The sequence below is a fragment of the Saccostrea echinata genome, unplaced genomic scaffold (assembly GCF_033153115.1).
Source record: "Saccostrea echinata isolate AGI-Se365-2 ecotype Australia unplaced genomic scaffold, CSIRO_AGI_Sech_v1 ptg000033l, whole genome shotgun sequence".
Classification (NCBI taxonomy): Eukaryota; Metazoa; Mollusca; class Bivalvia; order Ostreida; family Ostreidae; genus Saccostrea; species Saccostrea echinata.
The window spans coordinates 27,858,995-27,882,106 of NW_026889782.1; the positions used below are offsets into that span (position 1 = coordinate 27,858,995).

Here is a 23,112-nt window from a genome sequence, read left to right on the forward strand (position 1 = left end):
CTATTGCCCAAAAATGGCAAATTTTATATTTTTTTATGCGTTCTATTACCCTCTCAACATGAATTCGTAATTTTGCGATAACACGTGTCTGCGCTTCTTCTTCTTGTGACAAATTGGTTCTATTGCCCAAAAATGGTGGGATTACAATATCAGCACCTTTCTGCAACAAAATGTCTCGAACATTAAATCCACGATCTACCATGACCAGATCACCTGGATTGATTTTATCCATAATTTTGCTCTTTTTGAAAATTTCCTTATCAGAAATTGCCCCTTCAAACACATCAGATACAAACGATATTGCACCTGAAGGTGTTATTCCTATCAGAACTTTGCAAGTACAATGATTCTTATAAGAAGAGTAAAGATTACCCTGCTGCTCATAATTTCTAGGCACTTGTGTAAAAAACTCAGTAGCATCTAATATTACACGTACTTTTCTATACTTTCTGAAGGACTTTGGTAAGTGCTTGCCAATTATTTTTCTAGATGGAATCATAGCACTTCGTAGTCTATTAAACTGTAAATATAAGAACTGTATCCATGTTGAAGTTATGTCATTGACAGTACTAACTGAAACACCAAAACGATAGGCTAAGTCGGTATGCAATAATCCAAGGCGAAGTCTAACCAGTGTAAGGAAAAGTTCATCTTCTGGTGACAATTTTCTCTTTGGTCCCCTTGACTTAGATGGTGTAAGCTCAAATTTCCTCATATTATTTATTCGAGAAAGATTTCTAGTGGCTGGTCCCAGAAATTTCCACAAACACATATATTGCCCATAAGTTAAACCAGTGTAAAATATCATTTTCTTGTCATCAGCTTTCACATTAGCAATGGAAAATGTCTTTGACTGTATACATTTTTTTTTTCAAGTTCAGAAATCTTGCTTTTTAAATCAAAATTTTCTAATTTTAATGCTAAAGATTCATTCAAGGTTAAGCAACAAGATGATGTCTGGGTTTCTTCATCACATGAATTCTTTAACATGGAATATGTATCTTGGATATTTAGACCTTTCTGCCCATCAGAAACAATGTTTAACTGCAAAATAAAATAAGTTTTGACTCTTACTCCTTCAAAGATCAACTTCTTTTAAACATACAGGTACTTGCTAAGTGTCAACCACTGAAAACTTTTACATGAAAAAAGAACTTGAGATGGAAGACATTACATTTAACTTAAACCTACCTGATCAGGATTAATTGAATGCTAAATGATTTCTTTGTTGAATCATGTAAGCAAATCAGTTGCAGGCATTGTAGAAAAACTGCATCACCTGCATATTTTTTCACAACTATTGCAACAAACTTACCATTATATTGAATAATGAAACAACAATGAAAGCATTTTGTTGTTTTAATACATTTCAATTTTTAACAAAGTGGGAGAAAATGTATTGTCACTGTAAAAATAATTTAGTATTTATATACAACTTATTATTTAGATGGAAGAGCTAGTACACATTTGACCAGACACACCTCTAAAAAATATATACCTTAGAGAATGAGAGATAGCAAATGTCTGTTGATATAATACAGAAAATTTCTAAAAACCCTCAAAGTTTAACTCACTTGTTCACTTTCAGAATTCTGCAACATTAATAATGCCTCTGCTGCCTGGACTGTATCATGATTAGTAGTGCAATGATCCTCATCTGACGGTGCACTAGCAGCTTTCGTTTCAACAATGTCTATATTCACCAAATCACTCTTCTTGCGTTTGGGTTCTGGTGACCATGTCAAATTTTTTCGCACTAACGGCCTCTTTTTGCTTCTGACAAATTTTTCAAGCTAAAAACAAATATATCGATAAGAATTTAAATTTTCTAGATATGTATATAATTTGGCATAGTGGTACTATGATATCAAATAAATAAAAAATATTCGACAATATGAACCCACTACTTATTTACTCTTGATATTTTTGGGAATTTACATGACAGTATAGGTTCTATGAAGCAAACATTACATGCACGCACACACATTTCCATGAATGAGAATGAACGTCTTACTTGTATTGTCAACAACTCTGTTGAGAGCGATTTGTTTTTAAATTATGATAAAATGCCACACTTTAATTATAACAGTGATATGTTATTAGAATATAGCACATATTTCAACCCTATTGGCATATGATATATACGTTATTGTAGTGCAGGGTACACAATATTTGTTAAATTCGCATGTATCTACCTATAATCTTAGTGTGATATTTTAGACTAATGAACATAATACCATAAACATTGACATGTCGGCCTTTTAAAAAAGTTTTTACATGTAGGTCAAATCAGGTGTGTTTACCTCATATTTGGTAGCTGTTGCCGGAATTGGGTCAGGAAATTCTTCCGTGGGGCCTCTACCGCCCTTGAAATGCAAACTACATATATATGTATCCTTCTTTACTGACAAAGCAGTAAAATGCTCTCGTCGACATGCACTGGCCCATCGAGTACATCGGTTCCCGATGAAATTGTGGAAAGCGAATGAAGAAAACGCCTTCCATACCTAGTCTACCTATATATATCTAGAGTCACTTTTCCATAGACCATAAGCACAATGCTTAGTTGCACCTCTGCGTTCGTGTTTTTCGCTAATATTAACTGCTAATACATTGTCCACCTCATACACCTCCATGATGTTATTGTCCGAACGTATGGCGACGCGCGTAATGCATTGTGGGACTGAGTTATATTTAGCACACTCAAGAGTATCGATCGGTGCTATTTAAAAATACAAAGAAACTTTTACATATTTTTCTCAGATTAATTCCATGAATTAAAAGAGGCAAGAAATATATATATATATATATTCTGTTTTTCAGTCACAATCAATAGAGAGAGAGAGAGAGAGAGAGAGAACATAACAAACTGAGGTCATATTACCATACATATATATTCTTGTTAGTGTTTAATTAGATAAAATGTCACGAACAACCATTCTTTTCTATTTTAGTTTCATCGTTTTCATGAATAGATTTAGTTTCATCGTTTTCCTGAATAGAACAAAGAGTGTATTCTTACAGGTTTATAGGAAGAACAACTATATGCTGTTCAAAATCTCAATTTGTTCGAATTTATGTTATAAGTGTTTTCCAAACCATGAAGAAGTATCTTTCTCTCTTTTGCTACATAATAAGTTTCTAATTGGTAGTAGGTTTTTGTGTGTGTATGAATGTCATCACTATTACGAAATCTCTTACTACTGTAATTGGGTTTTTTTTCTGGTCCTTGTGATGTAAGTTCTCCAACGTATAGTGAATGCATTACTCCTTTTAGAGTTAAACAATTTAGGATTTTTTTTAACTCCTCCAGAGAAGCCTAGTCCTGAAAGATGAACAATTTTGAGCAGAGATCGTTAAGAGACAAGTTGACGGGGCAACTGATGAAGGTTCACTTCACATTTGTGTAAATAAGTCGGTGACAGTTTCCCCTTTCAACTTTAACCAACGGGCTAAAGGAAAGGTAACTCCCTTCTTGGTGGCAATGAAACGACCATGCGATTCTGTGAGATGACGGATGTGGACGCAAATCTCCCCCTTAAAAGGCATGACGGTGAGGAATAGGTCATTGAAGTCGTCCAAACTTATCCTACATCTTGGCTCCTAAGACTGTTGATGATCGACTTTGATTGATTTCTGGAACCTCCTTTTTCTTTAGTACTTACGACTAATGATCTTGCCATGGCCAGCTTCTTTTCGTACTCAGACTTTGTGTCATCATCCCTATTCATTAGGAGTCGGGATAAGTCAGCTTGATTGGCTTTCATTAATGCCATTCTAAGTCCCATAAAAGCTCTCGAACCTCGACGTAAAATGAAGCTGATCAGTTTTCTGTTTTTGTCATAGCTGGTTTTCTCAGCGTCTATCTGTTGTCTCATTTCATCAGTAATTATGTTTGAGGCGTAAAGATGTCCCGCAACAGGAACAGCCATCATCTTCTTCACCAATGTTGAGTAGTTTGCCTTAATCAAGTCTTGATGTTTTTGCTCCATTTCTGCTGACGACAAGGATCTCACAAGGAACAAAAAAGCAGAGTTGTATCCTATCTGAGATTTGCTCAGAACTGATGAAACTTTTCGAAATTTTCAAAGTTTATATATGATTCAAGTCACGTGGCTCGTGTCTGTAGAATCATGTCTGTAAAACGAACCAATTGTAGAATTTTTGACAGTAGAACGCACCGACTGTAGAATGCACTTCCTGTGGAAATCTGTTGACTGTAGAACGCACTGACTGTAGAACAATGGACTGTGACCTCTTGACTGTACAAATGTCTGTTTACATACTTGGTAAAATTAACTTGCTTTTTTTCTTAATTAATAGGTACATTTGACAGTTATTTTTGCACAACAAAGTTCCTTCGGTTGGTTTTTATGAAGTTACGAATTTTTTGAAGGGTCTCAAGTAATTCCTTTGTAGTCTTGTACAGTGTTATTCCAAAATAATAAGCACATGGGTGGCGTGTTTCTTTTTTCCTCATTGTTGCAGAGAGCTGCACGTCCATTCCCTCTATTTTCCTATTAAGATCAATCACTAACTTTGTTAGTTTTTTCCACTTTGATAATGGTATGTTTAGATTCTCTTTTTTAAAGTCTTAAGTTTCCCTTTAATGGTAAGTGCCAGTTTCTGGCATTGCATCAGGTACATCAAGATCCACACTAGATCTTCTTCTTCTCTTCTTGTTAAAACGAGAAAACAGTAGTTCAATCGTCGAATCCATTGGAAAGATATTCTCCTCAGCATTCTCTCTACTAGAAAAACCATCTATTTTCACAGTATGAGACCCTGTATGCTGACTTAACGCACTGGCACTTATTTATACATATTAGGCGAAAATGGGAGACACTCCCTTTTTCCTATTTTGCGTTCTTTTGACTGTAAAGTGTACATTGTTTGAACTTCTGAAGAAGCAGAGGTAATAAAACATTCTCCGTTTGTTGAACTCTCCTCTCCTCTTAAAATGAGCTCTATCTATGGCAAATTCCATCGAAATCCCCTTTCGATCTTCGTATGGAATTAAAATTACTTGTACTTGATCATTAAATTTAAAGTTTTTTTATGCATCCACTCCCTCGTTGAATTTTTAACATGGCTATATATCTTCAGGAATGTGGGAAGTATTTCTTTGGCATAATTCGACGTTTTAGTAGGTATTCTTCAGATCCCCAGCAGTCTGCAATGTCATAACCATTTTTCATTTTTCCTTCAAATCAGCAATGCAATCCTCTTTTTTGTCAAACCATTGACTTTCTTGCAATGTCCATTTGTTCTCATTTCCTCTTATAGCACTCCAGGCTAAAATTTTGTTTGTGGTATTTATTGCTTTTTTTCTGTATTTGACTGTGAAAAAAGCTTGTGATCACACTTTGACACACTGTGAAATGCTTGACCTTGACTGTAATGACCTCAATGACTGTAGATGCACTTGCTGCACTTAAATATCCTCAGCGACTGTAGACTCACTCTTGACTGTAAACTACCCCGTGAGGTCATTGACTGTAGACTCACTCTTTGCACTTAGATACCTATGATGTCATTGACTGTAGACTCCCTCCTTGACTGTGACCCATATTATGACCTGTGTGGGTGGGGTCTGGAAAACCCCATGACGTCATCATGACTGTAGAGTGACTGTACTCTGTCCCCCTTACTACTTGAATTGTTTTCTGGATAAGCCAAAATGGGAGCAGTAGTTTGTAATTCCTTAAGTTTGTTAAATGCAGTTTGATGTTCAGGGGTCCAACAAAATTTTGCCCTTTTTCTAGTGAGATATGTAAGGGGAATTGCAATTGTTGAAAAAGTGGATATGAACCTCCTATAATAACCTGCGAGACCCAAGAAACTACGAACTTCAGTAACATTGCTAGGTACAGCCGAAGTCTAAATACTTTCAATCTTGCCGGAATCACATTGTATCCCTTTGCTAGACACAACATGAACTAAGAAATTGACTTTCTGCTGAAATAGCACACATTTTGAAGGTTTTAAAGTCAATTTGGTAGATCTGAGCCTATCAAAAACCAACTTCAGATTCTGAACAGCTTGCTCAAAACTAAGACCAAATACAATAATGTCATCCAGGTAGCAAAGACACTTTTCCAATCTAAGACCTATTAAAACCAATTCCATAAGTCTTTCATAACAACTTGGAGCATTTGATATTCCAAAGGGAAACACTTGAAATTGAAAAAGACCCGTAGCATTTGAAATTGAAAAAGACCAATATGTGTAGAAAATGCAGTTTTGGGCTAATCCTTTTCTTCCATTTCACACTGCCAATATCCTGACACAAGATCAAGGGTACTAAACCATGAAGCAAATGCTAAAGAATCAAGGGATTCGTCAATTCGGGGTAAAGGATATGCATCCTTTCTGGTAGCCTTATTTAGTTGCCTATAATCTACATATAACCTCCAGGTTTTATCTTTCTTTTCAACTAATAGCTATGGTGTCCGGATAGGGCCATTTGCAAAAGCTCAACAGCGCGTTCAGAAAAACACGCCGTCGCGCTAACACACAACACGCTGTCACGCTAACACAATTTCGCACAACACGATGTCACGCTAACACACAACGCGCTGTCACGCTAACACAAGTTCGCACAACACGCCGTCGCGCTAACACACAACGCGCTGTCACGCTAACACAAGTTCGCACAACACGCCGTCGCGCTAACACACAACACGCTGTCACGCTAACACAAGTTCGCACAACACGATGTCGCGCTAACACACAACGCGCTGTCACGCTAACACAAGTTCGCACAACACGCCGTCGCGCTAACACACAACGCGCTGTCACGCTAACACAAGTTCGCACAACACGCCGTCGCGCTAACACGCTTTCAAGCAACACGCCGTCGCGCTAACACACAACTCGCCATCGGAAATTATCTTCACGGAAATAATTGTCTGCGCATGATCTAAAAAAAAATGGACGAAATCCTAAGAGAGCTTGCTCTTTTACATTGTAAAGAGTTGTTTGAGGAACATAAGGTAGATTAATTGTAATAATTTGTACATTGAAAAGGATGGAACTATACTGTTTTAATTTTTTTAAAGTTTAAAAAAATCAAGTAACATTAATATACGCGGGTCCATAACTTCTTTTGAAAAGGGGTGCACCAAGCAAATTTTTTATATGGACGCGTATTTTTTATCCTTTAGAAAAGGTAACTCGGAAACTTTCATATTAATCAATTCATATAATATGGCTTTTTAAGTCGATATGAGACAGTTTTTCATATTTCTCATACGCACTTGGGGATCGGTAAGGATTTATCAGTACCTTTTCAGGGGCCAAAAATTGGCCCCACCGGATCCTATTTCAAAAAAGCATGGTTCAAGTTCTAATGTTTTTTTCCCCATTGTTATACATATTTTACTGAACAGTACCTATTTAATTCTCTTTAAGAAGCAAAATAGTTCTTTTGTCCGTAAATATTTTCTTATCAACTAATTAATAAAGGTTTTTATTAAGTTTATAGATGGAACATGCTATCATCAAACTGATATTATCCTACAGACACTGTTTAGCCTGACTTTTAAAATGACGTCTTTCCACTTGCATTGCCAAAGTTCTGTAATTTACACAGTTGAATGGTTTTTGATTAGGTGAAAAAAAATTAGGGGATCATGCAGGGAGAGAACAATTTAAAAGAAAGAATTACCACTGGTTAAGTGCCATGAAAAAAGATATATATACTCTGATGAAACTGAATAATATTAAATGACCATTACTGTCTTAGCCACAAGCATTTCGTTGAATATTTTTGAGGTTTACATTCTCAGATGACATGGATGATGGACATCTATCCAAAAAAATCTAAAGTGTATATTCTAGTGTGGGTGTCAATAATGTACTTTGTGTACAATAACTAAAGGGGATGTATGTTTTTCCTTATTTTTTAATTCATTTGTAAATTGTTTAAAATTTATTTTATCAATGATTTAAAGCCTAATTTTTCTTCAAAAGAATTAAATCAAATGTTTGATTGCCAGCTCTATTTAAACATAGAACCCAGACATAAGGGAAACATTAATGCATTACATGTTCTTGAAAAAAAAAATTATCATTCATTTTACTTATTTATTCATATTCCATTTTGTTAATATATGAAATTGAACTGCTTGGGTGACAATTATAGGTTATAGGTGAGTCTATAAAGAAAACTATACTCAGTCACAATTTTGGCTAGGTGGGCTAAATAGTCCTGAGACAGATTATTCTAAAGTTCTTTTTCTTTACCAGAAAAGTGCCAAAAATATATTGGTATATTGTAAACTACAGGTACCCTACGTTTTGTAATTAGGCATATATATATTTTCTCATTGAGATGAAATTGAGTTTTGTTGTTCCATTTTCATGCAAAACTGATCTTGTGTGATCATAATTTACTCAGTATTGAATTAAATAGCTCTTTTAAGAGAAGTGAATTAATAAGGAGATTAATGTTCTTAATATGTTAATGCTCATCCTGAAAAAAAAATGTTCAGATCGATTTCTTGAAAATTGTTCTTCAATTATTGTAGGTTGGACCTAAAGAAGTACTAACCTTGACCGATGCCGAGTTTGAAAAACTTGGAGTATTGACAGTTTGGGACAGAGCAAGATTGAGAAATCGCTGCAGAACCATTGTGCAATGTGTGTAATTATATAAATGCTAGAATATTTGCAGACCTATAACTCATTTTTGTATGATAAAAAGAAAAATATGATAAATCAGTATTAATAATTACACATGAAAACGAAAATTATGCCTTAATATTTGCATTGATTAGATGCATGCTGTTGAATTTGAAACTTTTTTGATATTGCAGTGCCAGACTCTCCCACACTTAGAAAGTTAAGAGAACTAAGCTCTCACCGGAATATACAAAGGAAGCAATTCGGCAGGTCAAATAATATATCCACCACCAGAAGAGTTCATGTAGGTTGGATGATCAAAAAAAAAAGAAATTCTGTGTACTCGAGAGTCACTGGTGGTAAGGAGGTCATAGATATACATAAAAGTACCACTTTAGCAGAAATGAAGGAGAAATTTCTAGAAATTTATTTTCCAAATGGTGAAAATAAGATACAGGGTCTTCAATTGAAGGACTACAACTATTATATTGGAAACTATGCTGGAGCTCCAATTCAGGACACATTAAGTAATGGAGACCCCTTCACCTTGGAAGGTTATTACAATGAAATAAGAACTTACCCCATCAGATTGTACCTATTTACATCTGCAATCATATCACCAGGGGCGGATGAAGATTCTATCATTATTAAAAAACAGTCAGTAAGTTAATTAATATATCTACCGGTATTTATGATTATCATTAAAATTGATAAATTTATCCATATAAAAATTCTTATGGTCAATTTCCTTATGATGATATCATGCAAGTTTTTTTTTATTTTCTATACTTTTAAATTATTTCTTATTCAGGGAGAACCGCAGAAAAAAATCAAATTAGCAAATGAAAAAGTTCTGCAGGTAATTTTGATTTGTCTAGCCAATTGAAATGCAAAATTACTTTCAAGCATTTCAATTAATGTTTGGTGCAGTTATTTCCCTTTTCTATGTCTGCCTGATTTCAGTCCCATGTTTGCAGGAATTTATTTTCCTATAGGCCAGCATTTTTTTTTTAATTTTTAGGTTTACCGTTGAAATTTTTGAATTAATTTTCAGAAAAAAAATGGAGAAAAATGGAATTAAGCGGGTAAATAGGTAAAGGTAGATCTGCATAGTCCATAGCAGCATCATAGCTTGGTTTAGTGTAAAATTTATCAATAGGAGTGCCATTCAAAATGTTTCACCTGTTCAGAGGACAAATAAAATGCTGACAACTTTGTTGCACAATGACATGTTGGTGAGATAATTATGTATATGTATTCAAAAGTATCTGCATGTAAGTTAATTTTCTCCCACAGGTTAAAAACTGCCCAAGTTAGCTATAGCCAGAGACATTGTTTAGGTCTCTGCTGTAGGTTACAGTCTAAGCAACATTCTTCAGAATAGGATCACTTATGCATCAGATGTAATGAATAAAACTATGGGAGAAGTGAAGTTGATCATTTGAGGGTGAAATAAACAATAGCCAAAAGAAATGAAGTATTTCAACTATTAAAGAAAACAAGTATATACAAATATATACATGCATGTAGTATCGTCTTTGAATGTGGCAACCAGAAAAAATATTTTACTCTTAATTGAAAAAATTGTACCCCTCCCCCCCTTCCCTGTCTGTTATATGATAGGAATATTTACTTAAGATCACAAGTATATTTTTAGAACAATTTCTATACAATCACTTGACACACATTTTAAAAAAAATGAAGATATCTTGAAAGAGTTAAAAAATTTGTATTTTGACCAACATCTCAAAATTTATATCACTGTCCCCAACTGGCAGACAATGAAATAAACAATTAAAGGTCCTATCTTTCTATTTGTAACCATTGTGTGGCAAGTGGCAAGGAGGCTCTGTTAGAAGAGCATCAAAAAAGAAGCAAAAATGAATGTACAAAAGTAGATAATTTATCCAAACAAATTAATTTGCACAAATCGGCTGACTGCTTCACCCGGTTGTCAGGACCCCTGATGTTTGGTCGCACTAAATGACGAAACATTAGATAATGGATAGATCACATTTTTTGTGACATTTTGCCTTTTTAATTTACATTTATTATCAGTATTTATCTGTAAAATTAAAATAAGATTCATGTGAATGTGTTTTGATTTTTAAACAAAAAATATACGTATTGATTTACCTCGAATATCGGCAGTCGAAAGTAAGTATCTTTTTAAGAATCAATTTCGTTACATGTAATTAGAATAACCCTTTCAAAGAGCGGAGAATTCGATTTTAGCAAGTCTGGAATGTTTATTTTTTAAATCAAATTGAATGAACTAAAATGTTTTAAAGATTAAGAAGTATCGTTATTAGTACCGGTATTAAAGGAAACGGTATTTTACCGGTATTTTTGAAGTAACTATTCGGTACGGTATTGGTACCGAGTACCGGTATCCAACCCTACAAATCACCATCTTTTACTGATAATCAGGCCTTTTTTCGATGTCCATGTAGTTTTCTTTTACCGCGCTGACTTCCTGGGCACGCTTGATTTACTTACACCGCTTACACCGTGTACACCTTTCTTAATCAAGTGCAGGGGTGTAGACTTTTGGTGTACACTCGGTGTACACTTTCTTACACTAAATTTAGGGCATGTGTTGAAAGGTGTACACTGAATCCAATATGGCGGAGAATGGTATGATTGAAAATTTAAGAAATGATTTTATGCTATATAAAGGATAAGAAATCACATTCAAGTTGTTTTTTGTGTGTAAGTGATGACATTGAAATTACTTTTTAATCATTTTATATAATTTAATCAATTCTTAATGTATTTTAATCTCTTTTCACTTTAAACCAAAAGATTTTAGCCCCACACTGGCGAGATGCAAAACATATACTACACCATATACACTACACCTCGTAAAATGCGCTCGATTTTACACCACCACCTTTCACACCGGCGTACACCAAGTTAAGCTAAATCAAGCACGCCCCCTGTGGTAATTATGGCGTCACTTCCGTTTTTACGACGGAAAGCTGCGAGCGATTCCGAGAACTGCTGGAAACTTACCTGTTTGTTTATTGGCTGTTTACTACACTGTATGAATGACTTAGAAGACGGAAATTTTTACGAGTCTTGGGAATTTTTTTATATTCTTCGCGATTCTGCAAAGTTCTTACATATGTTTCCGGGGACCTTAAGTAATAATGTATGATTGTTTATAACTATCTGACGTCATTTAGCCAAGGCTTGTTGATCAAGTCGTTCAATAGAATTCTTTTGATAACTTAATCTTGGAAACTTCATATTATCTTAACTATCAACTGGAGAGAATGAGGAGTAATTGAAACATGCTAAACACCCAAAATAAACCAGAGCACTTGATCTAGTGGCATTATTATCACATTATACATTTAAGAAATAAATCAGTTTAAAAACTTCACTGGGAAATGAAGTGGGTCGGTCACGGGATCAAATCCTGTGAAGGCCGAAATGACCCACTTCATTTCCCAGTGAATTTTTTAAGTTGATATTTATTACTTATATATACATTTGAGATGAACAATCGAATATAAATATTGTACTAACTGTCTAACTACAAAATTGTAGATTTTGACAAAATTACGCAAGGTGTAAATTGCCTTGAAAAGCGGTTACGCTTCGAATTCCTCTTGCAAGAGATTCTGTTTTGAAAGGAATGTTTTGTGAAAGGCTACTTGTGACCAACAATAGTGAGCATATTGTTTTCTGGGAATTTTTGTATTCGTGAGAACCGATATTCGATGTTGAAAAAGCACAAGAAACACGTCCGATGTTTGATTATAAAAAGTTGGAGGAGGTTGGGTTGGAAGGGTTTGAATGGAGACACTAGTCCGAGCCAGTTAACTTGAAATCAAGCAATGTGATCAAACACGTTATATCTAGAATTTCAGTGAGGCATTTTTATTATGAGTAGACACAGAGACACTGGCGACAGCAATTTTTAAGACATCGCTCTCGATGATGGACCTGTGCTTACCGAAATGTTTATGGCGTGTATGCAATTATATTTTCCAATAGATTTGCAAGTTTATCGTGAGTAAAGTCCATTGATGAAAAATTTATTGAATACCATGCAGTGTTTACGATGAAGATGAAACTAAAGGTCTACAGGAAAAATAAGGATAAACGATGAGACCGTGCAGGATGACATAAAAATTATAACACATAGTTTTTTATCTCTCTATGTAAAATTGCCAAAGAACTGGATTAAATACTTCTTAAGTCTTAACATGTTAAATAAAACGATTATTATTTTACTTGCGTATTTTGCACATTTTTGTACATTAAAAGCATTCCATAACTGCCTTAAGTAGTACTGAAATTGACAATATCATATACATAAAAAATGGAACAATTTGTAAAAAAGAAACTGGTATATTTTTATAAATGTGGTGCATAGAGTCAGACAGATTGACATTAGCATCCCCCCCCCCCCAAACACTCTAGCCGTGTGTTCGTAATTGTGTTTATTGTGTATAGACAGATTGGCAGTATGGCTTAAAATTATGCTATATGTATCCAAAATATATTTGCATTCAATGGTGAAAATTTCAATTAAATATCTTCCTTTTTAAATTTAAAGACTTGACCTTGACCTTTTTTTCTCCTGAGAATACCCTGTCTTCTTTTCAAGGGCTTCTAGTCTCCTTTTTAATTTCCGTTAAGGTTTTGCCAAAGGTCAACATGTCCAAAAATTAATTTTTACAATAGCTCCAAAACTATGTGATTTATTAAGTTAAAACTTTTACATTTTATAAATATATCATTGATTAACTGATATAAAGTATCACTTGATAACAAATACTTTAAAAAATATATTTGAAAAAAAAATTCTTTTAAAAAATGCATATATTTTTAAAAAATACACCTAATAATTCCGTACTCTTAGTGAAAACCATCACTGCAGAAACAATATATGTTTATCAATGAAGGGCAAGCTGGACTTCGATACCTCTGGAAAGTTGTTTTCCCTGTTTATTTTGTCCAAATGTTAAGATCTGAAACCGAAAGTACATTGCAAATGGCGGATTTTATAGGGGTCTTGTCTTTATACATGTCATGCTTTCAATAACAGCCTTTCAGAGACCATTCACGTCCAACTTGCCCTTCATTGATAAACATATATTATTTCTGCAATGATGGTTTCCACTAAAAGTACAGAATTAAGCAGGTGCATTTTTTTTTTAAATACGCAAATTTTTTGAAATTTTTTTTCTAAAAAAAAATATTTTTTTAAAAATATTTATCAATTATATATTTATAACCTGTAAAAGTTTTAACCTTATACCTCACGTAGTTTTGGAGCTATTGTAAAAATAAATTTTTGGACATCTTGACCTTTGGCAAAACCTTAAAGAAAATATTATACTTACTAAAAAGTTAATAAATAAAATGCTGATGAAAACTTTAAATTTAAATCCTCATCGATACGTGTAGTTGTAGCTCCTGTTAATGTATTAAAGCTTTGATTCTGTGAAGTTAACAACATTAGAATTTTTTACCCCTTTTCAAACAAATTTTCAGTTGCCAAATGCCTACAAATACATGAGTAGCGATGAGGAGGGAGATGATGGTTATGTGTCGCATTCATATTCCTGGGAAAGTGAAGAAATTCAAAAAATTAAAGATAGCCTAGACAAAAAATATTTAGACACTTGTCCTCCACGCAGCAAAAGACATCTGTCAAAGAGGAGCAGGGGGTCAATAAGACAACAAGATCCCCCAAAACTCGCCAGTAGTCATGATTGGGTTCTAAACATTGACTCTTAAATTTATTTTTTTCTGTTTGTAAATATTGAATAATAACTGTTTACTCAGCTTGTTATGTTCCCCAAACGAAGTTTGGGAACATATTGTTTTTACTCTGTTTCTTCTTCTTATTATTATTATTATTATTATTTTTCTTCCTGGGTACTTTTTTGTCCGTGAGTGATCTCCGAAACTACACATCCGATTGAGGTGAAACCTTTTTAGGGTTAATAGGAATGTTATGTAGATTTGCGGAACGAAGGTCATTTTGCGCACACGTGCGTGCGCGTGCAATGAGTAAAATGACCAATATACTTGATATAGCCTTAACTTTCATATCTTTTGATGAAATACTTTGATACTCAGAATATAAGGATATATTAATAGTGTAGACAAGATGACATGGTCAGAATGCGCATGCATGCACGTGCGCGCATGCGCATTGATTGAAATAACCAATACACTTGATATAGACTTAACTTGTACATTTTTTGATGAATTGCTTTGAAACTCAGAATATTAATATATATTAGAAGTGTAGACAAGAAGACTTGATCAGCGCACACATGCATGCACGTGCGTGCGCGTGCAATGAGTTAAATGGCAGATATACTTGATATAGCCATAACTTTCATATCTTTTGATGAAATGCTTTGATACTCAGGATATCAAGATATATTAATAGTGTAGACAAGATGACATGGTCAGAATGCACATGCATGCACATGCATGCACGTGTGCGCATGCGCAATGATTGAAATAACCAATACAAATGATATAGACTTAACTTGTACATTTTTTGATGAATTGCTTTGAAACTCAGAATATAAATATATATTAGAAGTGTACACAAGATGACATGATCAGCGCACACATGCATGCACTTGCATGCACGTGCGTGCGCGTGCAATGAGTAGAATGACCAATATACTTGATATAGCGAAAACTTTCATATCTTTTGATGAAATACTTTGATACTCAGAATATAAGGATATATTAATAGTGTTGACAAGATGACACGGTCACCATGGACATGCATGCACGTGCGCGCGCTTGCAATGCGTAAAATAACAGATATACTTAATATAGCCGATTTTTTTTTTACCTTTTGATGAAATTTGAATATAAAGATGTATTAAAAGTGTAGAGAAGTTGACATGGTCATTTTGTACATGCATCCCTGTGCGCGCGCGTGTAATGCGTAACCCCCCCCCCCCCCCAATATACTTGATTGCCTTATTTAATGAAGCTTACAGGGAATAAGACACCAAAAGGAAGTTGGGGAGCGTTTGGGGAACATCTGTAACGGTCCCCGTTACAATTAATACTAGTTTTATATTACATTTATCAAATTGTATAAAAAAAAACCATTGGTAATTTCTAATGTAAATTTAATACTTGGATTATGCCAAGTGGTTTAGCATTCCATATCTCATTTTTGTATTGACTTCAATAATTCAGACATTTATATCTTGATGTCTTTTTTTCTGTCTCTGATATTTTCTAAATCACTATTGTAAACAGTATCTTCTTTAAGGCATTAACAGTTGTTGAATATGTACGTTTCAAAATGACGTTACGCTATTTACTCTCTATATACCTTTTCTTACTGTAGCTTTAAATCGACACTTTTTTCATCACATGTAAATATAACTTTTCACATAAAATTAAACGCGGTGAAGGTGCTGAACATTATCTTCACTGGGTGACACACCTCTCTCTCAGTATAAGGACCACGAAATAGAAGGGGGATTGGGACGAGGAACTGGGGTCATTTATTTCGAAGCGACTCTGCTCCAGTTCCGGATATCAAAAAAATATTATGTGTTTTCAATTCGGATTATACTTACATTTCTCATTCTGCTCATGTATCTATTTAAAATATATTGTCAATGCATTGTATTTTATTGGGTTTTTTTCATTATTTGGTATTTCTAATTTTATCTTCTCAACAAAATTTAAAATTTTAGTGGTTTTAAGAAGCAAGTAAGCAGTACTCAACCTCGGAAAAAATGGATAAAGATCCATCTAAGTTAACTAAAAGCCCTCTCTGACTGGAAATTTCAGTATTGCTTCTTTAAATTAAATCTTTAAACTCATATTAAAAATCATTATGAAATAATATTAATGTTAAAATATGATAATCATGTTATCAATATAAGTACTATGCTTTGATATAACTTCAAAATATATCGTGGGAATGATCGCACTAGCAACGGTAATGTTAACATGTTCTGACTATTTTTTAATCTACATTGAAATGATCATATTTACATTTCCAATGTCTTTGTCGGAGATAAAATTTCAAATAGTAAAAATACTTTATTTCTACATAAATCTACTGGTTCATCGATAGGTGTGGTGAAAAAAAAATCACGTGCGGGGCGGGACAAATAGAGACAGAAGCGGGGCTTGTAGCACGTGAATTTGCAGAATCAAAAGCATGTAAATGTAAGGAATAACTGTCAGATTTTTTGGTTTCATGACGATGATCAATAGATTGGCTTGCGTGATAATTTTATGCATAAACGCCTTTGGTGTTTATGCAAATTATCACGCAAGCCAATCGATTGATCACATCATGAAACCAAAAAATTAGACATTCCTTAAATACAAGGAAATGTTCGCTTGAATAGATTTTTAAATCTACATGTTAAACATATAAAAGTAAAACTATAATACCTAATTCAAAAAAATTCACTTCTTAAAATTTTAAATTATATTACGACTATTCTTTATAACAATGTAAATAACTAATAGCTATCTTGGTAATTTTAGTAAGAGAAAAAACCCGAACAAAACCAAATACATTTAAAACAATCTGTATAATACAGTGTGAGTATGTGATGAGCACACATAAAGTAGCAAAGATATTTACCTGTTGTTTCAAATTATGAAAATTCACTCATATTATAGCATAAATCAACATTAAACATGAGGTAGTTGTAAACAGAGCGTTTAATTTTGCCTTCATGGTAAACACTAATGACGTTGTAAATTGATAAGTTATTGTGATTATTTGAATAACAAACTTTTACTGCGATTAACTTTCAACTAACAGTAGTTTTACTGGTGTAAAACGAAGTCATCCTACTTAAAGACGTTTGGGGAGTCTTCTGATTATTTGACCTCTCCTTACTTCTGCGTGGTGTAGGATTTTTTCTTCGTCGTGGGAAGAATTTGCGGAAGAGAGATTGATGGTGTTTAATTTAAAACGGATAAAAGAAACACCTTTTTTATTTATACAACACTAGATGAAATCCCCCGCAAGCGCGGGGAATTGAATTTTTACCACTACCAACAGAAAATATATTGTAGTTTCTACTGACAGCCTACAGGCTTATAGAAGGAAGAAATACTTTGTAGGCCGAGTATTTGATACAAGAGATTGTATTAAAAAAAACAAAAAAATGAAATGTATTGATTAAAGATCAAAATTTTACAGCTTTAATTGTATTTGAACAATACCTTATTCATTAATTTTCTCTTTTCATGTAAGCAAGTTTATTACGAAGTACAAATTGTACTTCGGGTTCTTTTCCACGATGCTCTCAGTAAAGGATATATATATAGTAAGGAAAAAATACCGATAAATTTATTAGGAAAACCTACTACAAAGTATATATAGTAGTGTCTCTTAAATAAATATATATGTTCACAACTTATAGTGTTATCAATGATTTACCACTATTTCAATGACCATTCACACAAAAGCTTTTTTTAAGTCCATGCAGCTATAATCGCCTCGATTTTCTTTTTAACATCGGGCTCGATGCTATATGATGTTCTAGAAGTATCCGTCAATATTAAGATCGGTGAATGACGACATTAATTTGCGCATTTCCTTTTGTAATCGGTTATCACAACTTATTTTTTATATCATTTAAATCAAGTTTTCAATGAATCATTCAGTGATGACGTTTTATGAAATAAATAAACGATTGCTTGTTGTCAGTTTCATTAAAAATTGCCAGTAACTTAGATCCGCCAACCGGAAACGCCACCGTACTCACGTCTTTGCTATTTCATGGCTGTTTATAGAAAATGAAAGTAGACTTTAAATGTAATGCGAGGGAAATCTAAATATAGTTTACGGACATCATCTTGTATATAGTGTATTGTTAGAGGAGTAAGTAAGTACTCTGGTGCACCCGTTTCGGAGTTTATTTGCAAAATTTATTAATTTATGAGTATACATTTTAGGTGCATTTGAGCTCTTCTGGGATTTATTTACAAGAACTACCATAGAGAAATTGATCAGCTTCTAATTAATCTGGCAAAAGCTCTCTTTCGCAAATTCTTGTTTTGATTTCTTTTTCTGTTACAGACAACAAGCATGGGAAGTCTTGTACATTGGAAATGAAAGACGTGAAAATATTCCCATCGATTCTATCAATTGTAGCTAAAAATGCATAATTGTGAAAAAAAGATGTTGACTATGCCGGTTGGTTGTAAGATGTACAAAGACCCATATTGCGGAAAATGGTGTGCATAATACCAAGTCACCAACTAGTCAAAGTATCACTGTTGCTAAATACCAGAACTATACCCGGTATGTATAAATTTTGACTAATTGTTAACATAATCAAACCTATGATGTCCTCTTTTTATGAACCGTTAAACGTCAGCGATATGTATTACCGTTGACCGACTATGAATTTCTAGTATTATTAACAATGAAATACTTATTTACGAACAACAAGAAAAGAAAGAGTGTTCCGTTGACATAAAGGAAAATCCTTTGCAGTACTTCGCTTCAAAGAGCTTTTCAGGAGCTATTTGACGTCTTGGTGAAAGATAAAACGTCTTCAAATGTTCCATCTCCACACCACCACATGAAATTGATAATATTGAGGTATGATTTAAAATTTGATTTCAAAGTAAATTTGTTTAATTAGTATATTATGAAGGACAATGAATCAGTTTTAAATAAATAATTTCATTCCTTGTCAGGGTCCGTCGACACAGGCAGCAGCAGATGATGAACTGATGAAGCTGTAAACAACGACGATGATGAACCCCTGTCATTTATTAAGATAAAAAGAAATTATTTTAAATCGACATGCTGCTGCACATCAGATCTCTTTTTGGTTCTCGAGAGTTTGTTTGTTGATTGTTTAACGTCCCTCTCCAGAATTTTTCACTCATATGGAGACGCCAGCACTTGCCAATGGAGGGCTGTAAATATACATTTATACTGGGCATTCTAGACCATTGAGCAGTGGGGGATCTTTTTCGTGCCAACACCTACTTTGACACGGGACCGTGATTTATATGGTCTCATCCTAAGGGCCGATCTCAACATCCCGCAGTGGATTCGAATCCGCGAAACAAGGATCACTCCTTACTTTGCGACAATACAGCAGACTGATTTTGCATCAAGGATTTTTATTATCCCTACTCAAGACATAACGAGTGCGGACATCTCGGTCATTATACGGTATACTCGGCTAGAGAATGATTTCATAGTAGGTGACCTTATTACGCGGCTAGGGACTGTTCCCACAGTAGGTGAATATATTCCATTATCAAAAGGATTTGGAAAACCTCCCCACTGGGGATGAGTTTTGACCCGAAGCGCCAGGAAGATGCTGCACATATCAGACTATACCGTGCCCAGTCATGGGGAGATGTTTAAAGTGGCTTCCAAAAATTGATTCATGATGTTTTTAAGACAACCCTTTATTTACTTTGCAAGGAATGCAGCATATCGGGGACTATCTATTGCTAGCAACAATTATTATAATTTTTTCACCTTCATTGTGAAAATTAAAACATTTACCATATTGCTCCGTGATCGGATTATCGCTCCGTGATCGGAAGGTCGTGTGTTCGAATCACGGCCGTGACTGACCTAAGTTGATAAAAATAGTAAGCAACTGTTCCTTCGCCAAACGCTCGGCACTTTGAAGTGAAAGTTGCGGGTCATTCGGATGATACCTTAGAACCGAGGCGCCTTGTCACGGTAGGCGTTAGCATGCTTAAGAACCCTCATTCTCAATGGCCCTGAGTGCCGAGTAAAGGTCAAAATTTGAAGTTCTTCACTGGTATATGGTGACTTCTCTACATGAGTGAAAAATTCTCGTATGGGATGGTATATAACGTACAATCAATCATGGAATCTTAATTCCGTACACTAATACTGAACATTACTTAATTTTTGAAAGACCTTATTTTTGCGAGATAGACATTTACTCTTTTTTTGCGAGACAAATTTTGACGAATTGTGGGTACAGCTGTACTTAATTTTCTTCTAATATACGCAAGAATGACATTTTCGCAAGTACAATGTCTCGCGTAAATACGCGAAAACAAAGGTTTTTCTGGTTTATTTGTTTGTTTGTTTTTGTTTTTTTAGCTTTCCGAGGGCCGTTCATTTGCCAGAGTGAGTAAAATTATGAACCCATTCACAATTCATTTTAAACGTATGCACTGTCTTTGAATACACTTTATTTTTATTAATTACGACTTATTTCATTATTGGACTCATCAGAGTTGGGGAATTCGTCGCTAATTGGACGGAATGAAAAGTTTATCATTTCGCTAATTCTTTATCAATACAATAAAAAGTCATTTCTATGAGGACATGACAATTTAAACCACTTGTGTTTATTTAAAAAAAGTTCCGTTCCTGAGCTTTTGAGCAGGTTTTGTCTTCACCTCTATTTAAAAAAATCTGCATAGTGTTTTAGTTCTTACAATAAACTTGGATTCTACAATGCTAATAACACTATATTCAATTAAAACCCCATGATTAAATTCCACGCCGAAAGCATTAAGTGAGGAACTATATTTTGCTGCGGAAGGATTTTAGAATAAAATATCTTTTCTCTTTTGAAGTACATACAGTATTGTTGAGTTGGGAGTTTTATTTTAAGATGCAGCCTACACACAGATTTATTTTGTGCAGTAAAATGTTTTACGCTCGTCCTAAATTGTATAATAAATTAACTGTCAGGAAAGCTATCCTCATACATGAATACTGTGGTTTCATTAATATTCGTGGGCATCAATTTTCGTGAATTCGACCTTATCCACTATTTCGAAGATACGTAAATTCGTGGATATCGATTGGTAAAAAAAATCCCGCGGTTCATATATCGGAACTTCTCGTGCATTTTCCTTTCAAAACAATGTAGTGCATAAATGAAATTCGAGCCCGACTGAATTTTTTTTTCTTAAGTAAGAGAGCACCCACTTAAGTTAGAAACAGATCTATTCTTTCCTTAAAATTGACATGTGAAATGACAAATAAAATACAGGTATATAGCCAATACATCATAGTTTATTTTACTTAAGTTGTGTTAACTGTTGAAAAAACGCCAGTGGGTATGAGTAAAATTCATGATATAATTAGCCTATTAAACTCATACTGCTGGTTATTCCAACATGCAAAACCGTACTAACCAGTTCGAAACTCATATCATTGACAGCTGCTTTTTCAATAAAAATGGAACTCGTAAATATACTTACCTTGTCATTGGTCATTTGCAAAATTATTTTGTTAAAAAACATTCTGATTGTACACACAAGTACTCTGAAGTTGACATTAAAAAGATGCCTGAGTTTCTGATTGACAATATCTATGTGGTTTTGGGAGACCAGGTCTTCCAACAATCTATTGGAATTTCTATGGGTACCAATTGCGCCCCGTTATCAGCAGACCTTTTTTGTATTCATATGAAGCAGAATTTGTCCAAAATCTTGTACGAGAAAAGAAGAAAACACTTGCTGTGGCGTTCAACTCAACATTTAGATATATCGACGACGTATTGTCAATTAACAATGGCTATTTTCATTCTTATGTCGATACGATGTATCCTGGTGAACTTGAGATAAAAGATACCACAGAGTCTGACACATCTGTTTCACATTTGGATATTTTACGTGAAAAAGACTTTAATGGTAATCTAACAACCAAGCTTTATGATAAACGTGATGACTTTAACTTTTCAATCGTCAACTTCCCTTACTTATGCAGCAATATACCTTCATCACCTGCATACGGGGTATATATCTCTCAGTTGATTCGATACGCAAGAGCATGCTCTACGTATGTACAATTTCAAAAACGAGGTAAATTATTGACAAATAAGTTGATGAAACAAGAATATCAGCTGTCTCGTTTAAAGTCATCATTTCGTAAGTTCTATGGTCGATACAATGACCTTGTCAGCAAATACAATTTATCATTGAGTCAAATGCTGACTGACGTTTTTCATACTAATTGTTAGACCATTATTTACACACTGAATTGTCGACGGAATTTTCCGTTATTTCCCGATCATGACAAGGAGCACACGGCGGGTGTGACCGGTCGGCAGGGGATGCTCACTCCTCCATGGCACCTGATCCCACCTCTGATGTTTGGAGGTCCGTGTTTGCTCTGCTCCTATTTTGTATTGTACAATGGACTTTTGAGCTTGAATACTGTTCGTTATCTCCATATATTTCATCTAAAATGAGTGATATCACTTTGTGGCTAAAGACAGGTAAAGTAAAGATTTCCTTCAGGACCTGGACTACCCGATCCAAATGAAGAAAACTCTGAAAAGGAAGCTTATGATGCAGCTGATGCAATCATATTGAGAGCACCCACTTAAAGGAAAAGAGGGGAATATTCTTCTTATGATGACGAAATTTGAGTAAAAATCGCCCTGTATGCTGTTGATAACGGCGTTGCGAAAAGCTGCAAGAAAACTTTCTGGACAGCTTTCACATAAAGTGAGCGAGTCAACGGTCCGCAGCATG

At 34.4% G+C, this 23,112-nt stretch overlaps 1 protein-coding gene and 1 pseudogene across 1 annotated transcript; one reads left to right on the plus strand and one right to left on the minus strand.

The window, feature by feature from the left end:
- Nucleotides 1–3,584: 3,584 nt before the first annotated feature.
- On the minus strand, nucleotides 3,585–3,992 carry LOC133198361 (uncharacterized). The gene has a single exon (XM_061334460.1). The coding sequence runs from the start codon at nucleotides 3,990–3,992 to the stop codon at nucleotides 3,585–3,587; it is 408 nt and encodes a 135-aa protein (XP_061190444.1).
- Nucleotides 3,993–6,917: 2,925 nt separating this feature from the next.
- LOC133198362 (uncharacterized) lies at nucleotides 6,918–19,362 on the plus strand (annotated as a pseudogene).
- Nucleotides 19,363–23,112: the final 3,750 nt, after the last annotated feature.

What these genes read in the sequence shown, in the direction of transcription:
- LOC133198361 (XM_061334460.1), bottom strand. Translation starts at nt 3,992, where the DNA reads ATGGAGCAAAAACATCAAGACTTGATTAAGGCAAACTACTCAACATTG.